The 19,325-nt window shown below is 45.6% G+C and overlaps 1 protein-coding gene across 31 annotated transcripts in view; it reads left to right on the top strand.

Annotated features, from left to right (window-relative positions):
* The window catches only part of CELF4 (CUGBP Elav-like family member 4), an 847,078-nt gene that overhangs the window by 746,656 nt on the left and 81,097 nt on the right, over positions 1-19,325 (top strand). For 21 of the 31 annotated variants that reach the window (XM_077818111.1, XM_077818121.1, XM_077818107.1 and 18 more), the window contains one exon: positions 1,010-1,153. In XM_077818111.1, the coding sequence (XP_077674237.1) occupies positions 1,010-1,153 (144 nt within the window). The remainder of the gene's footprint in view (positions 1-1,009; positions 1,154-19,325) is intronic. The other 10 variants (XM_077818124.1, XM_077818110.1, XM_077818096.1 and 7 more) reach the window with 1 other exon arrangement.

The raw sequence follows: 19,325 nt of genomic DNA, 5'->3' as shown, positions 1-19,325 counted from the left end.
GGAGCAGAAAGAGAGAGCAACTCTGAGTGTTTTGGAAAATCCCTACCCAACAACGATCAAGTCAGTGTCTCTTGAATTTGAACCCAAGCGGGTTCAAAGTTTGGCACAAAGAGTTTGCCCATCCCTAATTATTGCATTTCCACTGTCATTACAGCATGCCGTCTGTGCCAGCTTGCACAAAAGGGTTTTCACCTTGTTTTCCTTGCTGAGAAATTCCATTGCTCCAAATGAGTAGAGCTTTCCTAACTGCAGCTAACAAACTCTGCATTCATCTTCCCATGACCTCTACTGAGGTCACCTCTCAACTTTCTGCAGTTTCGAGATAGAGGAGGAAACTCTGATCCACTTATCACCACTTTCCCTTCCCTGACTTGACTGCGTCTCACAGAGATGCTGCAGGATGCTTAAACGTCTGCAGACTGTGGGGTGCTAAGTTCTGGAATCAAAGCTGACCCTTGTGTTCTCACCAGACACAAGCGTAAAAATAGTGAGTGCCAAGCAATTGCGGGAGGCAGGGGTCCCACAGGCAGGATCTGGCAGGGATAGAACTAACCCATTGCACTGTCCAAAAAATAAATCAGGCCAAATGTACTGCAGAAGTTACTAGCTTGCAGTGCAGTGGCACCAGCTCTCAGTGTAAATCCCTAATAGACCAGCAGCTTCACTAGGTGGAAAAGAACAAGGCCCACCTCTTTGCAGGGGGAATTTAAACCAAAGCAAAGAAAGGAGGAGCTCAGAGAAGAATGAGAGTTGGCCAGATGGCCCACTCACCCCACCCTCGTGGCACAGATTCCTTTTCCTCTTTGCTGCTGCTCTCTCCAGCCTGCCACAGGCTGAGATCAGCGTGGAACTTAAAGATCACGGGAGGATGCCCAGGGTTGTCTTCAAAGCCCACTGGAGCCGAATCTCAGCCAGTCTCTGTTACATGTGCAAATGCAGATTGCTCCCAGTAGGCACTAATGGGAAAATACCCCTGTTGTGTTCTCTCTTTCTGTTTTCCTACCTCCAGGGGGCCTCCTCGAGCCTGGTGGTGAAGTTTGCAGACACGGACAAGGAGCGTACAATGAGGCGCATGCAGCAAATGGCAGGACAGATGGGCATGTTCAACCCCATGGCGATCCAGTTTGGAGCGTACGGTGCCTACGCACAGGCAGTAAGTATAGCTACTGTTCTCTACACGTGAAGGAGAATTGCGTTGCCAGACACCATACAGACAATGGCACAGCACACAGAGACACCCTACAGGAGGAAAGAGTGAGGAAAGGAAAGAAAGACTGTGTGATTCCTTCATTAAACTGGCTCTGCAGAGATAGGTCAGAGACAAGTCTGAGCCACGAAGCCACTCAGCTTGCTGTAGGCTGGGATATTTCCCAGACAGTGCAGAAGGCAAAACGTCTGCTTCCAGTTATGACCAAACCATAGCCACGCATCCAGCCACCACTAAGCTACGTTCAGTTGGTCCAATCCATAACCACCAAAGCCAGACACCACGAAGCGTCAAGGATTTGGATAAAATGGGACCCAAATCCAATTCCACCCCAGTTTTTAGTGTTGTGTCACCAACATCCAACCCCAGATCGGTTTCAGGAAATGGAAACCATCCCGGGTTTAACCCTCTGGCCTTCCCAGGCTATAACCCCTAAGCTGCATCGGATTGGCCGGTGAGATAGCTCTCAACTGTATTCAGCCAGGCCCATATTTTCGACAGTGTCTTCTAATTATTTTGTGAACCCCCATATTCAGGCAGTCAAAATCAGTGGTCAGTGTAGAAAATGGCCGCCTTAGTCTTTGCATCTTCAGGGTCGTCAAAAGATGCCAGGTAACACACACATGCGCACACTCATACATGGTCCCTGCCCCAAAGAGCTTAAATCTGGGTCAGACAGAGGCAAAACAGTTGAGACACATTTACACAGGAACACAGGAGCTGCCCTGCTGATTTGGACTCATGGTCCATCTAGTCCAGTATCGCATTGTTGAGAGTGGCTGTTACCAGATGCTTCAGAGGAAGGTGTAAGAACCCTGCTGTAGGCAGATGTAAAAGTGATTCTGGGTGCCTCAGCATTGGGTGAACTCAGGAGCGACATGCAGACATAACAGCACAGATCCCACTAGCCACATAGCTAGCCCTCCGTGCCATTGCATGTGAGCACCTCACAGTCTTTAATGGCTTTGATCCTTATATTCTGTGAGGTAGGGTGAGGCCACTCTTTCCATTTTCTAGACGGGAACTTGAGGCAAACAGAGATCAGGGACTTGCCCAAGGTTATATCCGGAGGCTGTTGCTGAGTCACCAGTTGAAAGCAGGTGTATTTGAATATTACCCTAGTACCCCATTCACTAGACCATGCTTTCTACCCTACCAGCTTTCTCTAGTATGTTGGCACTCAGCTAGAGTACCCTCTGTCCCCTGTCTTGACTCCCCATCTTCCCTCTTTTTCGATGAAGGCCTAAGAAGCTTCCATCCTCTCCTAAGTGTTCTCAGCGTAACTGAAGGAAGTATGGGCTGGATGAATGCACTATAAGGTGGGTAGAAAGTTGGCTAGATTGTCGGGCTCAACGGTTAGTGATCAATGGCTCCATGTCTAGTTGGCAGCCGGTGTCAAGTGGAGTGCCCCAGGGGTCGGTCCTGGGGCCGGTTTTGTTCAATATCTTCATAAATGATCTGGAGGATGGTGTGGACTGCACTCTCAGCAAATTTGCGGATGATACTAAACTGGGAGGAGTGGTAGATACGCTGGAGGGCAGGGATAGGATACAGAGGGACCTAGACAAATTGGAGGATTGGGCCAAAAGAAATCTGATGAGGTTCAACAAGGACAAGTGCAGGGTCCTGCACTTAGGACGGAAGAACCCAATGCACTGCTACAGACTAGGGACCGAATGGCTAGGCAGCAGTTCTGCAGAAAAGGACCTAGGGGTTACAGTGGACGAGAAGCTGGATATGAGCCAGCAGTGTGCCCTTGTTGCCAAGAAGGCCAATGGCATTTTGGGATGTATAAGTAGGGGCATAGCGAGCAGATCGAGGGACATGATCGTCCCCCTCTATTCGACATTGGTGAGGCCTCATCTGGAATACTGTGTCCAGTTTTGGGCCCCACACTACAAGAAGGATGTGGATAAATTGGAGAGAGTCCAGCGAAGGGCAACAAAAATGATTAGGGGTCTGGAACACATGAGTTATGAGGAGAGGCTGAGGGAACTGGGACTGTTTAGTCTGCAGAAGAGAAGAATGAGGGGGGATTTGATAGCTGCTTTCAACTACCTGAGAGGTAGTTCCAGAAAGGATGGTTCTAGACTATTCTCAGTGGTGGAAGAGGACAGGACAAGGAGTAATGGTCTCAAGTTGCAGTGGGGGAGGTTTAGGTTGGATATTAGGAAAAACTTTTTCACTAGGAGGGTGGTGAAACACTGGAATGCGTTGCCTAGGGAGGTGGTGGAATCTCCTTCCTTAGAAGTTTTTAAGGTCAGGCTTGACAAAGCCCTGGCTGGGATGATTTAATTGGGTATGGGTCCTGCTTTTGAGCAGGGGGTTGAACTAGATGACCTCCTGAGGTCCCTTCCAACCCTGATATTCTATGATTCTGATATTCTATGAATGCCATGGAGAATCCTGCATGCCCCGATCTATCTCAAATCGCCCGCTCCTTTGGGGAACTCCCTCCCCTTTCTTGAGTTGCTCTCTCCCCAGCATGTGTGGAGCTATTGAGTTTGTGAGGACACTTCCTATCATGTACTTCTGTACCAGATATGGACTGGCTACAGAGCTCGCTTATACACACTAGGATCATCATAAGATCCTTTAATGCTCTTCCTGGTATGGCTAAGGTTAGCCTTTTAAATAAAGTATTTTACACAGTGCCATCTTGTGGCAGAACAGTATACTACAGTTTAGCATTCCATCACATCTCCCCCTTTTACGTTCTACTTTCCTGCCATTTACAATATTTATATGATCATGCTATCACTGAGGTTCAGTATGTATCAATCTATTAAGTGTCTCTGAATCATACTGTTTTTCTAATTACACGTCCCAAACACATTAACAACTTGGTCATCTGGCTGTCCATTAGTTGCAACGACTGGGTATAGTCCGTTTGGAATCCTTGAGTCTTCTTCTTGGTCTCCATCTGACATCTGTAGAGTTTGCTCTGTTGATCCTTCTTTCTGATTCTGTTGAATTCTCCACTGTTGGTCTCAGTCACATCTGACCTGGGTGCTGAATTCCTTTTCTTTATGACAGCTGGAGTTGTCCATCCTTTTCCTCCATCCATTTTGACGTACACAGTCACCAGATTTTAGACCCAACAGTTCTCTGAGTGACATCTGTTGTAAAAGTGTTCAAAAGCTCTTTTAGTCTTTTTATTTGATTTGGCTGCGTTCTGAATGTCTGGCCACTTTGGAGATAGATTCTTTTCCAAAGTTGCAATAGGAGTTCTGAGTTGTCTTCCCTTCAAGAATTGTTTAGAACTACATTCATTAGCTTGTATTGGTGCTGATCTGTAATTGAGAAGAGTGAAGAATGGATCTTCCTGCTGTAGGATTTTCTTGGCTGTCTGTACAGCTCTTTCAGCCTCTTCATTCACATGTGTGTAATGTGGGCTGCTAGGAATATGATCAAAATAATATTTCATTCAGAATGACTTAAATTCTGCTGCAGTAAATTGTGGTCTGTTGTCTGTCACTACTTGGACTGAAATATTGAAATAAGCAAAAGTGAACTTCAGTTTCTCGATTAGAATCATAGAATATGAGGGTTGGAAGGGACCTCAGGAGGTCATCTAGTCCAACCCCCTGCTCAAAGCAGGACCAATCCTCAACTAAATCATTCCAGCCAGGGCTTTGTCAAGCCTGACCTTAAAAATACACTTCAACACATTATGTCTTCCAAGTGCATTATTTCTATATACCTGGAAAAACAGTCCATTGTGACTAGGTAATGATGTCCTCTGAATTTGCATAAAACTCCAACTTGTCTCTTCCAAGGCCTGTCTGGTAGAGGTGTTGTTATTAAAGTTACTTTGTGTTGTGTTGATCTGTTAATTCCGCAACATTCATATGCAGATATTTACTCTTTATGTCCTGGCTGATGCCCGACCACCGCACTGACTGGTTGGTCCATTCACAGCATTTAGTTAAGCCCTTGATGTCTTTCATGGAAGAGATTTAGGATTTCTCCTCTGGTTTCATTTGGAATTATGATGCAGTTGCCTTTAATCATGAGTCCATCTGAACTGCGTAATTTTCCATGCACCACAAAATAGTGTCTTGTCACTTCCTTAGGGTCTGTTAGATACTTGGGCCAGCCACCGCTAGTATAACTTCGAAATTCCTGAAGTTGTATGTCTGTTGAGGTTGCTTTCTGTAGCTGGTGTAGTCTCGGTTTTGACATTGGGCTGCATGTCTCCACAGCATCCCCATGTGCCTTTATGTCGACTTCGAGCTCCCAGGTAATTGAGTGCGATGTTGGGCTCTCTGACACGGTGCCCGCTACTACTGCCTTTTCCCCTGGAACATGTTTAGTAACTGGGTTAGTCACATTAACCGCAACAATAGATGTTGGCATCTCAGCATTCCTCGATCCAGGTCTTTTCCGTTGATGAGGGTTATAAGCCGTTTATGGTCTATTACCAGTGAAAATGAAACCAGTCCACCCAGACACCGGTAAAAGTTCTCACCTTCCCATACACTTGCCAAGCACTCCTTTTCACTGTGTCCATGTCATTTTTCTGCTTCAGTGAGTATACAAGAGCAAAATGCAACTGGCTTCCACTCGGACCCATGTTGTAGCAACAATTCATCACCAGGCCATAGCTGCTTGCTCCATGCTGACCATTGTAGGTTTGTTCACATCATAGTATTTCAGAACTGGAGCTGTTGAGGTCATTTCCTTTACCTTTCTGAAGGCAATGTCTTGATTTGGCCTTCATAGCCAAGATGTTTTGGACATTAACAGTTCATTCAGTGGTTTTGTCACTGTGGAAAGGTCTCGTAGGTATTGACCAAGATAATTTTTCCTTCCCCAGGATACATCTCTGTTCTTGTGCATTAGTTGGTACATTCAATTCTCAAATTGCTTGAACTTTCTCAGGGCTAGGACTGATTCCATCTTTGTTTATTGTCTCTCCCCAAAAAATCAATTTGGGGTAGATGGAAAACGCTTTTTTCCTTGTGTCGCTTCAATCCAGAATGACTGATTAGGGTTAGGACTTCTTTGAAGGTTTTCTTGTGTTCTTCCACTGAAGATCCATATATCAGAATATCGTCCATGAAAACTACCACTCCATCTGTGTTTGTTAATTATACTGCCATCCTTCTTTGGAAAATTTCAGGTGCATTAGCAATCCCAAAAGGTAATCTTCAAAAGCAAAACCTCCCCAGGGGTGTGAAAAATGTAGTCAGTTTAGTACTTGATTTGGCGAAAGGGATTTGCCAGAATCCACTTGAGGCATCCAGCTTGGAGAATATTGTACTTCCTTTCACTTTGGGAAAGAAATCATCTAGGGTTAGAAGGATATATATTTTTCTCTCACAAGTGCTTCATTAAGTCTTTTAAGATCCACACATATTCGTATTTTCCCATTTTTCTTTTTCACTGGTATCACTGGGGCACACCATGCTGTTGGTGTTGAGATTTTCTCGATTATGCCAATCCCATTACATTCTCCTAAACTCAGTTTTCACTTTGTGAAGTAATGGGATAAGAATCTTGCGAGGTGTATGTAAGCGGTATGGTTCCTCATTGTCTCTTAAGATGATTTGTACTGGATCGCCTTTGAAAAGTCATATTTCACTAAATAGTCCATTGAGTTCTTCCACTTTTCTCACCAGACCCATCATGGCTGCCACACTGTGGCTGAGGAGCCTGTTGATCTGTGGTCGTTTGATCACACACACTGTGAATGCAAAGCTTTTGTCTTTGTAAGTTGCTTCTGTGGTGAACAGACCCATGCAGTTCAGCATCCCTCCAGGGATAGTCAAAACTGTGTCAGGTGACTTCAGCTCTGGGAGAGGTTGAAGATGATTGTAAGTCCCTTCTGAGATGACTGTGATGTCAGCTCCTGTGTCCGTTTGAAAGTCAATAGTCTTGCCATGCATAGTCAATTTCACTCTCCAGGCAGGCTCTATGTCATCACAAGTGATAGATCCCAGAAAAAAATGGGTCTTGATTGTCTGTAATATGAGTTAAACTCCCTGACTGCTTTGGTGTGGCAAACAGCTGCAAAATGTCTATATTTCGTGCATTAGTTATGCTGTGTGCCTCTGGCTGAACATGCATCATCTCTTGGGAGAGCACTTTTCCCACACCTTGTGCATGTAGGCTGGAATTTGTCCCTCTTAGCCTGAGAGTTCTCTCTCCTTGCCTCAGAGGTTTTATGATAATGACTTTTAACATTCAAGTGTCTGTTTACAGTTTCTAAGCTGGATTCAGGTTTTTCAAGTTGCTGTAGGTATTGCTGTCTCGCTAGTTCAGACTGCTTTGCTCTCTGTATACCCATGGCTGGGATTAAATCTCCCTTCAGTTGTAGATGTTGTGAAGGGGTTTATCTGGGTTATTTGGGTTTATCTGTTGACCCAATAACCAGTCTGTCTCTCATATTTTCATGTTTTGCATTCCCCAAATCACAGCTTTCAGCCATGCAGAGTTCTTATAAAACATTCCACTTTTCCTCCTGGTTCTTGAATTCTCTGGTGGAAACATGCTCTTTCTTAAATTATATTTCTCCAAGGTATAAAGTATGCATCAAATATAGCCAGAACCCTTTCATAGTTATCTTTGTTCCTGTCTACAGTAAAGTCAAAGGATTTAAAGATATGCTTTGCTTGCTTCCCTGTAGCATAAATTAAAGATGATACCTGTATATCCCCAGTTTCTTTGTGCAACTTGGTAGCAACATGAAATCTTGCAAAGTACTGTTTCCAGTCTATCCACGCTGAAGCTTTATCTAAGCTGAAATTCTCTGGGGCATTGAAGAATGGCATGTTGATGAGCTCCTGCAACCTTTGTTGCTAATCCTTCTGTCTGCAACTTTTGTGACTTCATTCCTTCTGTTTCTGGTCTTAGGCCAGGTCAACACCTCTGAGCGACTCAGTTAGACCAAACTAACCGCTTGGTGTAGACAGTGCTATATCAGAGATTCTGCTTCTCACGGCCGCGAATTAACTATGCTGCTGGGAGAAGTTCTCCCATTGGTGTAGTAGCGTCTTCAGTGAAGCACTAACCGTGTCACAGCTGCACCAATGCAGATGTGCAACTGCAGTGTTTTAAGTGTAGACCTGTCCTTAGTTTACTCCTGACACCGTGCCATATACTTCTGTGTCGGATATGGAGTGATTACAGAGCTTGCTTATACAGACCAGATATATTCATCATAAGATCCTTTAATGCTCTGCCAGGTAGGCTAAGGTTAGCTTTAAATAAGGTATTTAAAATACAGTGCAACCTAATGGCAGAATAGTATAATACAGTTTAGCGTTCTGTAAACATCCTGGGAACCCCAAGAAATTGCCCCCCTCACCCCAGAACCGCGCAGCCGCACTTTTTCATTCCTTCCCCATCAAGCAAGCTCATCTTTTTTTCCAGCCTCCTGTTTGTTTTATTCCCTAGTGGTTAGGAGAGGAGCCCTCGGCCACCCTTCCCGACTCCTCTCCCGACATGATGCATGAAACATCCTTCCCCCAGCCTGGCTGCGTTTATCCAACCTCCCCAGCAGTCAGCAGGGGAGCGGGCTGACCCTCCCTGCTGCCAGTCCACAGGGAGGTCAAGCTGCACCCAGCACCTCAGGGGCATCCCAGCTAGGGGATGCTGCCTTAGTGCCCCCTTGTGTAGAGGTATCAACTGGGGAACATGCAGGACCACAAGAAATGTGGGCCAAGAAGGAGCATCTCTAAGGGCTGAGAGGCAGAGAGATTCAATTGTTACTTCTCAGGCAGAAATGCTGCAAGACAAGTCAAAGCGGAACCCATTCTCTGCTCTCCCTGTTTACACATGCTTGCTTGCTTGCTTTCTTTCTTTCTTTCTTTCTTTCTTTCTTTCTTTCTTTCTTTCTTTCTTTCTTTCTTTCTTTCTTTCTTTCTTTCTTTTGTTTCCTTCCCACCTTCTTTCCTACTACCCATGCTTTCTGTCTCTCCCTCTCTGAAGATGTCCCGAGGCCTTGTATTGCACAAAGCACACCATGTAGAAGTGCGGCCAGTTTGGGAGGTGCCCGCTGCGCTGCACTGACCCGCTAGACCAAATCCGGCTGTAACCCTACTGACTGCAGCAGAGGTGGGGTCTGTCTTTACACCAGTGTGGGTGTGACTGATGATTTCCGTGGTCATGGATTCGCACTAAATGTGCTCTGCCATAGCTGTAAAGGTACTGACTGAATCCCTCCGGATTTACTCTGCTGTAACTGGCAGCAGATTCTGGCCCTTTACTTTTAACAGTGAAAGTTACCCCAAATCTGTTTTCCCCTGTAGTAAGCAAAGGAAATCAGGGTGGGAAGACGCTGGAGTGAGGATTTGTCTCTAAAGAAAGAGGAAGAACCTTTACTGAGCCTGTTCCTGCTTCCAGTGACACCAATGGGTGTTTTTCCATCTACTTCAGTGGAAGCAGGATATGGTCCCACCATCTTTTGCTGCTAAATATGTTAATGGGAGGGGATACATTTTAGAATTCAAGCCCTCTGATATGACAGGCTGGTGACACCAATTACCCTGGAGACTTCCGAGCTGTCTAAGTGACGGGATCACATTTCTGTGTGGCGTCTGCATAGCCAAGATGGGCTTGAAGCCTGTCTTTCAATCAGCAGAACTATCTTTGCCTCTTCCTATCTGTTTCATCTCCGAATCGCACACAAAAGAAAGGGAGTGAAGCGCTCGGGCTGTGCAGTGTCCCGTCAGCCCCAGTTAATCCACATTGGACTGCCAGCTCTTAGATACCAAGGTGATTGGCACCTAGAAATACCAGAGAAAGATGGAGAGAATGATAGAGAGACACGGAGTGGTTACAGATAGAGAGAAAAGGGGTGGGGGGGGCATTTTCTTTTGACGGGAAGATGCAATGTACATTTAAGAGCTCAGCCTGCTGCCTGGATGTAAGGCCCCAGCTAAAGGGAGAAGAAGCTTGGCCTAAAGTGTCCAGCACTTAGGGGACAGGGGTTCATTTTCCAGCTCTGCCAACAACTCCCTGTGTGACCTTCGGCACATCACTTAATCTCTCTCTATTCCTCATTTCCCCCATCTACAAAATGGTAATAATCCTTATTCAGACCGAAAGGCCCTTGGGGTAGGGACAGCACAGTGGGGCCATCATCTTGGTTGGGACCTCTAGATGCTACCATTAAACAGACAATACTAATGGCTCAATGGCTAATACCCTACTAGAGTATGACCTACATAAGGGACTCGACACTGAGTTTGTACTCATAGCCTTGCCTCCTACCTATTCCATTGCAGATCTGTTTTGGCCTGTGCACGCTCCAAAAGGCCAGACCAATTGATTCAGCAGTCCTACATGTCTACACTGCCTCCTGGCCACCCATCCCCTTGCTGATCAGAGAGAAGGCAGAGAAACAGAGCCAATTGGTCAGCCCCACCCTTTCCCACTGGCAGTGTCCAACCCCCATAACGAACCCATGGCTTTAGTCTGCACTGTTGAAGTCAATGGGAGATTTTCCCCTGGCTTCAAGGGAGCTGGATTAAGCCCCTACGGAGAGTCTTCTGAAGGTTCAGGGGAAGTGAGACACATTGAGGAGCCAACATCAGGGGTTGTACCGTATGATTGGAGGATTGCTAACATAGTTGCTATTTTTAAGAAAGGGAAAAAAAGTGATCCAAGTAATTATAGGCCTGTTAGTTTGACATCTGTAGTATGCAAGGTCTTGGAAAAAATTTTGAAGGAGAAGGTAGTTAAGGACATTGAAGTCAGTGGTAATTGGGACAAAATACAACATGGTTTTACAAAAGGTAGATCGTGCCAAACCAACCTGATCTCCTTCTTTGAGAAAGTAACAGATTTTTTAGATAAAGGAAACGCAGTGGATCTAATTTACTTAGATTTTAGTAAGGCGTTTGATACGGTGCCACATGGGGAATTATTAGTTAAATTGGATAAGATGGGCATCAATAGGAATATTGAAAGGTGGATAGGGAATTGGTTAAAGGGGAGACTACAACGGGTCCTACTGAAAGGTGAACTGTCAAGTTGGAGGGAGGTTACCAGTGGAGTTCCTCAGGGATCGGTTTTGGGACCAATCTTATTTAATCTTTTTATTACTGACCTGGGCACAAAAAGTGGGAGTGTGCTAATAAAGTTTGCAGATGATACAAAGCTGGGAGGTATTGCTAATTTAGAGAAGGACAGGGATACCCTACAGGAGGATCTGGATGACCTTGTAAACTGGAGTAATAGGAATAGGATGAAATTTAATAGTGAGAAGTGTAAGGTCATGCATTTAGGGATTAATAACAAGAATTTTAGTTATAAGCTAGGGACGCATCAACTAGAAGTAACGGAGGAGGAAAAGGACCTTGGAGTATTGGTTGATCATAGGATGACTATGAGCTGCCAATGTGATATGGCTGTGAAAAAAGCTAATGTCGTCTTGGGATGCATCAGGAGAGGTATTTCCAGTAGGGATAAGGAGGTTTTAGTACCGTTATATAAGGCACTGGTGAGACCTCACCTGGAGTACTGTGTGCAGTTCTGGTCTCTCATGTTTAAGAAGGATGAATTCAAACTGGAACAGGTACAGAGAAGGGCTACTAGGATGATCCGAGGAATGGAAAACTTGTCTTATGAAAGGAGACTCAGGGAGCTTGGCTTGTTTAGCCTAACTAAAAGAAGGCTGAGGGGAGATATGATTGCTCTCTATAAATATATCAGAGGGATAAATACCAGAGAGGGAGAGGAATTATTTAAACTCAGTACCAATGTGGACACAAGAACAAATGGATATAAACTGGCCACTAGGAAATTTAGATTAGAAATTAGACGAAGGTTTCTAACCATCAGAGGAGTGAAGTTTTGGAATAGCCTTCCGAGGGAAGTAGTGGGGGCAAAAGATCTATCTTGCTTTAAGATTAAACTCGATAAGTTTATGGAGGAGATGGTATGATGGGATGACATGGTTTTGGTAATTAAATATTCATGGTAAATAGGCCCAATGGCCTGTGATGGGTTTTAGATGGGGTAAGATCCAAGTTACCTGGGAAAGAATTTTCTGTAGTATCTGGCTGATGAATCTTGCCCATATGCTCAGGGTTTAGCTGATCGCCATATTTGGGGTCGGGAAGGAATTTTCCTCCAGGGCAGATTGGAAGAGGCCCTGGAGGTTTTTCGCCTTCCTCTGTAGCATGGGGCACGGGTCACTTGCTGGAGGATTCTCTGCTCCTTGAGGTCTTTAAACTACAATTTGAGGACTTCAATAGCACAGATATAGGTGTGAGGTTTTTTTTTGTAAGAGTGGTGGGTGAAATTCTGTGGCCTGCGTTGTGCAGGAGGTCAGACTAGATGATCATAATGGTCCCTTCTGACCTAAATATCTATGAATCTATGAAACATGCCCCCTTTTTGTGCCCTCTGGGCTTGGATGTGAAGGTTCAAGCTCTCTTCTACACCTGGCCTTTGCATATCAACCCACGTGGGGCACCAGGCAAGCCTATGACAGTGGATCTGGTCCTAATGACATAGATGTCTCTGCTGACACTCAAGAGGCAGAAAGTTGTATCGGCCCCTCTTTGCTCTTAATATAGCGAGAGCCAAGTTTCACAGCTTGATGAAATCTCTTACTTCAGAGACCGAATGAGTGTTTGTCTCCCAACTGAATCTTCTCGGCCTGTTTAACACCCCTCCCCCACAAAATAATGGGAAAATATTTCTTTCTTTCACGTAATACATTCAGAAGCATAGATAACAAGCAGCATCGAAGCCATGTGTGGTAAAAAGCAGCACAGAATATTAAACTCACTACTAGAGATCAGGTCCAGGTAAGCTGCCATAACAAAGTTTGTTGAGCTCCCTTTTTTTTTAACGAAGAGGCAGCTGACCCCTTAGTGATTCCCTTATATTGCTGCCACCCACTAGGCAGAACGGAAATCATTTGAGGGTAAACCAGAGAAGGTAGGAAAATTCAGACAAGAAAAGCAAGCAGAAAGGAAGGAGCCCCTGGAAAGTAACAACCATGGGGAAAGTGATTTAATTTTTGAAAATGAGATCAAAGCCATCTGTCAAGTTTGCATAAAAACGACATGCGAGTGTTAGCCATGGTGTCCTGGCTAAATTCCAGACGGGGGTAGGAACTAGATTCTGCAGCACAGAGCATGGGATTACCAGCTAAGGAAGGGGCTGGGAGTTAGGAGGCGCACTTTGACTTTGCTGTTTGGGCTTGGGTGAGTCATTTACTGTCAGTGACTCACCATTCCCCTAGCTGTGCAAAGGCGATAATAACGGCAATTGTTGAATTGCAACAAATCTCCGGTCACCCAGGATTCCGTGGATCTCGACAGGCAGTGGGCAGTGCAGTGTCGGGGCAGAAGCGGAGCTAGAACTTCTATCCCTTTGCTCTAGAAGCTCAGGGCCCCGCCCCGTTGAGCTGCAGAAGAATCATGGTTAAGGGTGTCGGATCCATGACATAAACTGGGTGAATAACGAGAGGGAAATTATTCCACCAACAGTAGATTTTGTGAAAAGAAAAGGAGGATTTGTGGCACCTTAGAGACTAACATATTTATGTGAGCATGAGCTTTCGTGAGCTACAGCTCACTTCATCGGATGCATTCAGTGGAAAATACAGTGGGGAGATTTATATACACAGGGAACATGAAACAATGGGTGTTACCATACACACTGTAAGGAGAGTGATCAGGTAAGGTGAGCTATTACCAGCAGGAGAGCGGGGTCGGGGAGGGAAAAACCTTTTGTAGTGATAATCAAGGTGGGCCATTTCCAGCAGTTAACAGGAACATCCGAGGAGCGGTGGGGGGTGGGGAAATAAACATGGGGAAATAGTTTTACTTTGTGTAATGACCCATCCACTCCCAGTCTCTATTCAAGCCTAAGTTAATTGTATCCAGTTTGGAAATTAATTCCAATTCAGCAGTCTCTCGTTGGAGTCTGTTTTTGAGGTTGTTTTGTTGAAGAATTGCCACTTTTAGGTCTGTAATCGAGTGACCAAAGTGTTCTCCGACTGGTTTTTGAATGTTATAATTTCTGACGTCTGATTTGTGTCCATTGATTCTTTTACGTAGAGACTGTCCGGTTTGGCCAATGTACATGGCAGAGGGGCATTGCTGGCACATGATGGCATATATCACATTGGTAGATGTGCAGGTGAACGAGCTCTGATAGTGTGGCTGATGTGATTAGGCCCTATACAATATTCACTCATTATCCTGCTAGCTCTATGGAATAGGGGGAAACTGTCTAATATATATATATATTTTTTTTTTTTTTAAATCACAAAAATGGGTTGAATTATTTGATGAATTTTATTTGCCTAGCGTTGCCCAAGTTGAACAGTTCTGCTGTTCTCATTCCCTCCAGCAGGGGGAGCCGATCTGTAGGCATAAACACGAGCTAGATCCTGACATTACTGCCCCCCTGGCTCTCCCATAGGGGTTTATTAATTAGCAAAGTGTTTGTGTAGTGCTTGGGAGGTGGAAAGCGCCCGCTGTTATTATTCTGAGCAAAAGAATAAGAAGACAAAGCAAGCAAAATGCTAGGCTGTTCAAAGACTGGGATAGACAATAATATGTTTATTTCATGATCCCGTGCTATGTTTTTCTGTAGCACCCTTCCCTCAGTCAATTCCCACATTGGCCAGGAGGGACTTTTTGTGTGACCTTGGGCCAGGCATTCAACCTCTCTGTGTCTCGGTTCCCTATCTGGAAAACAGGAATAATATACTTCCTTTCTCTTGCTCTTTGTCTGTTTTGTCAGCTCTTTGGGTCAGGCACTGTCTCTCACCATGGGCTTATGCAGTGCTTAGCATAATAAAGCCCTGATCTCAGCTCCGGCCTGTAGGTGCTATTGTAATACAAATAATTAATAGCACTCATACAGACTCAGCCGTGTTTGCATTAGTGAGGGGTTCTGTGCACACCCTAATAGAATACTGGTGGACTGTTAGGGGAATGTATTACAAAATCCAGCTGGCATCTGCAAAATACATCTTTTAACTCAGACAAATCGCAACCAAAAGTGTATCTGCAACCAAGGAATCTCTCACTGTCTAATTTCAAGTGTCTCCCATCTACCACTGTCAAGCTAGGGGAGTTCAAAATAAGTTGTGAGCCATTATTGCATAAAATCATAGGACTGGAAGGGGCCTCGAGAGGTCATCTAGTCCAGTCCCCTACACTCATGGCAGGACTAAGTATTAACTAGACCATCCCTGACAGGTGTTTGTCTAACCTGCTCTTAAAAATCTCCAACGATGGAGATTCCACAACCTCCCTAAGGAATTTATTCCAGTGCTTAACCACCCTGACAGTTAGAAAGTTTTTCCTAATGTCCAACCTAAACCTTCCTTGCTGCAATTTAAGCCCATTGCTTCTTGTCCTGTCCTCAGAGGTTCAGAAGAACAATTTTTCTCTCTCCTCCTTGTAACAGCCTTTAATGTACTTGAAAACGGTTATCGTGTCCCCTCTCAGTCTTCTCTTCTCCAGACTAAACAAACCCAATTTTTTCAATCTTCCCTCCTAGGGAGGAGTGTATAGATATTCCATACAATGGAAGGGTGTATTATTGTTGCCTCTTTCACTCTTGCAAATCATAGAATCATAGAATATCAGGGTTGGAAGGGACCCCTGAAGGTCATCTAGTCCAACCCCCTGCTCGAAGCAGGACCAATTCCCAGTTAAATCATCCCAGCCAGGGCTTTGTCAAGCCTGACCTTAAAAACTTCCAAGGAAGGAGATTCCACCACCTCCCTAGGCAACGCATTCCAGTGTTTCACCACCCTCTTAGTGAAAAAGTTTTTCCTAATATCCAATCTAAACCTCCCCCACTACAACTTGAGACCATTACTCCTCGTTCTGTCATCTGCTACCATTGAGAACAGTCTAGAGCCATCCTCTTTGGAACCCCCTTTCAGGTAGTTGAAAGCAGCTATCAAATCCCCCCTCATTCTTCTCTTCTGCAGGCTAAACAATCCCAGCTCCCTCAGCCTCTCCTCATAAGTCATGTGTTCTAGACCCCTAATCATTTTTGTTGCCCTTCGCTGGACTCTCTCCAATTTATCCACATCCTTCTTGTAGTGTGGGGCCCAAAACTGGACACAGTACTCCAGATGAGGCCTCACCAATGTCGAATAGAGGGGGACGATCACGTCCCTCGATCTGCTCGCTATGCCCCTACTTATACATCCCAAAATGCCATTGGCCTTCTTGGCAACAAGGGCACACTGCTGACTCATATCCAGCTTCTCGTCCACTGTCACCCCTAGGTCCTTTTCCGCAGAACTGCTGCCTAGCCATTCGGTCCCTAGTCTGTAGCGGTGCATTGGATTCTTCCGTCCTAAGTGCAGGACCCTGCACTTATCCTTATTGTCTTATAATGTCTGAACCATCCTGGTATATGCAGTGTTGTGGGAGCTGTGTCAGTTCCAGGATATTAGAGAGACTCTGTGGTTGAGGTAATATCTTTTACTGGGCCAACTTCTATCGCTGAGAGGATATTACCTCACCTGCCTTGTCTCTCTCAACCATTGTGGCTTAGACTTGGTTGGAAATTGTGCTCCTGGTGGAGAACAAACCTGCCCGCAGCCAGGAAAGTAAAAAACAAGAAGTTATAAACAAGTGAATAGAAGAGGAAGGTTTGTGCAACCTACTCTGTAAGAGTTGCTTCACCCATAATAATTCACTGGGCAGAGCAATGGTTTCAACCAGCGTACGATGTCACCACCACTGAGCTGGAACCACAGAAGCTGGTTAACAGCAGCCAGTCACACTACACAGTGGCTTAGGACAGGAAGTGAAGAGTGAAGTGAATCTTGCAGGAAATTCAACTTATTAATTATGATTATTATTACTATTATTTATTTGCATTATCATAGTGCCTAGGAGCTCCAGTCATGGCCCCGGGCCCCATTGTTCCAGGCGCTGTGCAAACAGATAACAGAAAGAAAGCCCCTGCCCCAAAGAGCTTACAGTCTAAGTGTAAGACAGGAGACAACAGATGGATACAGACAGATGGCAGAGTGCAAGGAAACAGTGAGCCAATACAGGTCAGCATGGTAGATGGTGGTCTCAGCACACCAGTAGCCTGGCCATTGCCAAGGTTTTTGTAGGCATCAGAGCAAAGGAGAGTTTGAGGAGGGGTTTGAAGGAGGACAATGAGTTTGTTTTGCAGCTGTTGATGGGGAGCTTCTCCCCAGCAGGAGGGGCAGCCTGGGGGAACTTTCGTGGGTCTGCTCACTGCTAGCTGTAGTATTTTTGAGGCCCAAAGCAAACTGGTGTGAGGGGCCTGTATGCGCTTCAACTCCAGAAGTGCAGGCTTGAGTGAAACAAAGTGGAAGCAAAGATTCCTGGGAGACTCTGCATTTCAACTCTGTCCCGAAGACAAATCCTGCCCTCATTTAGGGGCCAGGCCCAAGTGCTTCGTGTCTGACTGCAAGGGCCCTCTCTCCAGTCACGGAAGTCAGTGGGTGATGAGGCATGCTTGGCCCCTGGAGGAACCTTCAGTGGGTTCACAGGATCAGTGGTTGCAGAAGAAAGGGTGGGTGGAGATTCTTCCATCGGTGGGCAGGTCTCCACTGCCCAACCAATCATCTCTCTTCCCCCACCCCATCCCAATCGCTCTGCTTTCCTCCTGGCAGGTATTGCCCCCAACCCTTCCCAGTGGCTCATTTCTGTGTAAGCGACCCTTTAGCAGATCCTCCTGCTCAGGGACTAGGAGCTAGGGCTCTTCAGATAGCAGATAGCTCAGCAGATGCTCTCCATGAACATACACCACCCTGGAACCATCCACCGGTCACCATAAGCCCAGGCTTTGAATACTGACAATGACAGGGCTGGGAGAGGAGGGAATTGTCTATCAGATAAGGACGGGATAAAGCTCCTTAATTGCTCAGGCAGAGATCGTCCCAAGGAAGGAATAATAGAAAAAAAAATGCCTCCTTTGGCCAAGAAAGGAAAAAGCTCACTCACACACTGGGCCTCTTTTAAATGAAAGGAGGTTGGATAGGACATTTGTCTTCAGGAGGTAGCTGGGAAGGAGTGGGAAGACTTATTTGAATGCCCCAGGCAACGCTCCAGGGATTTTATAAGACAGACTGATGACCCTTGCAGGACTTGCCCTCCTTTCATAAATCTCCCTTGACTCACCGTAGGGGAGGGGAGACGGGTCTATTCCGTTCGCTTGTTTCAAGGTTACCGAGTTCCCTTTCCCGCGGTATAGTTCTATTCTTACAGTGCTGTGACTTTCTAAGAAAGCTTCCATTGCCATAGGATCAGAGCTGCTCCGAGATTTTCTGACAGAAAAGGCAGATTCATCGAATTCAAAATGTTTCCCACGAATGGGACAATTTCAGCCCATGTTCTGACAGAACGTGGACCAGTTTCCTGCCAGCTCGCTTGCCCAGCTCCTTGGACTGCCTCAGAGTCAGGACCCCGGAGTTTCCAGGATCCGTGGCTCTGGGGCAGCCAGCCATGCAGATTGCCCCCGGATTGGAGACCCCAGAGTTTCTAGGCTCTCCAAGGTGGAGCCAGGAGCTGTCGATGAGCCGGGAGCCTTGGGGTTTGGGATCCCAGGTAGAATTTCATTTAGACATTTTTGAAATGAAATAATTGGATTGTTTCAAAACAGGTTTTTGCTGGAATTTTCAACATTTCGACTTTTTCTTCAGACATGGAACTTTTTTTTCTCCAAAATTTCTCAAGGAAGGGAAATTCCCACTGTCCATTGTTCTAATCTGAGCATGTCATGATCTTCAGTGCATTTCTCCTCACAGCCACCCCTCTGAGAGAGGGCAGTGCTATGATCTCCATAGTGCAGGTGGGGAACTAAGGCACAGAGAGACTTAGGCCTAGTCTGCACTTACAAATTAGATCTACCTAGCTATGTCACTCTCGGGGTTGTGAAAAATTTCACAGCCTTAGCGCTGTAGTTAGGGCTACCCATGTAGCTGCAGCTAGGTTGACAGAAGAATTCTTTCGTTGACCTAACTACTGCCTCTCGGAGAGGAGGATTACCTACCTCAATCCCTTCCATCAATATTGGCCATGTCTGCACAGCTGCAGAGCCAAAGATCAACCCCTATAGTGTAGCCATGTCCTAAGTGACTTGCTCAAGGTCACATAGGCACTCTGTTGCACAGCAGAAACTTGAACACAGGCCTTCT

Source organism: Eretmochelys imbricata, chromosome 5 (assembly GCF_965152235.1).
Source record: "Eretmochelys imbricata isolate rEreImb1 chromosome 5, rEreImb1.hap1, whole genome shotgun sequence".
Taxonomy (NCBI): domain Eukaryota; kingdom Metazoa; phylum Chordata; order Testudines; family Cheloniidae; genus Eretmochelys; species Eretmochelys imbricata.
This window is presented reverse-complemented; position numbering and strand designations above follow the sequence as displayed.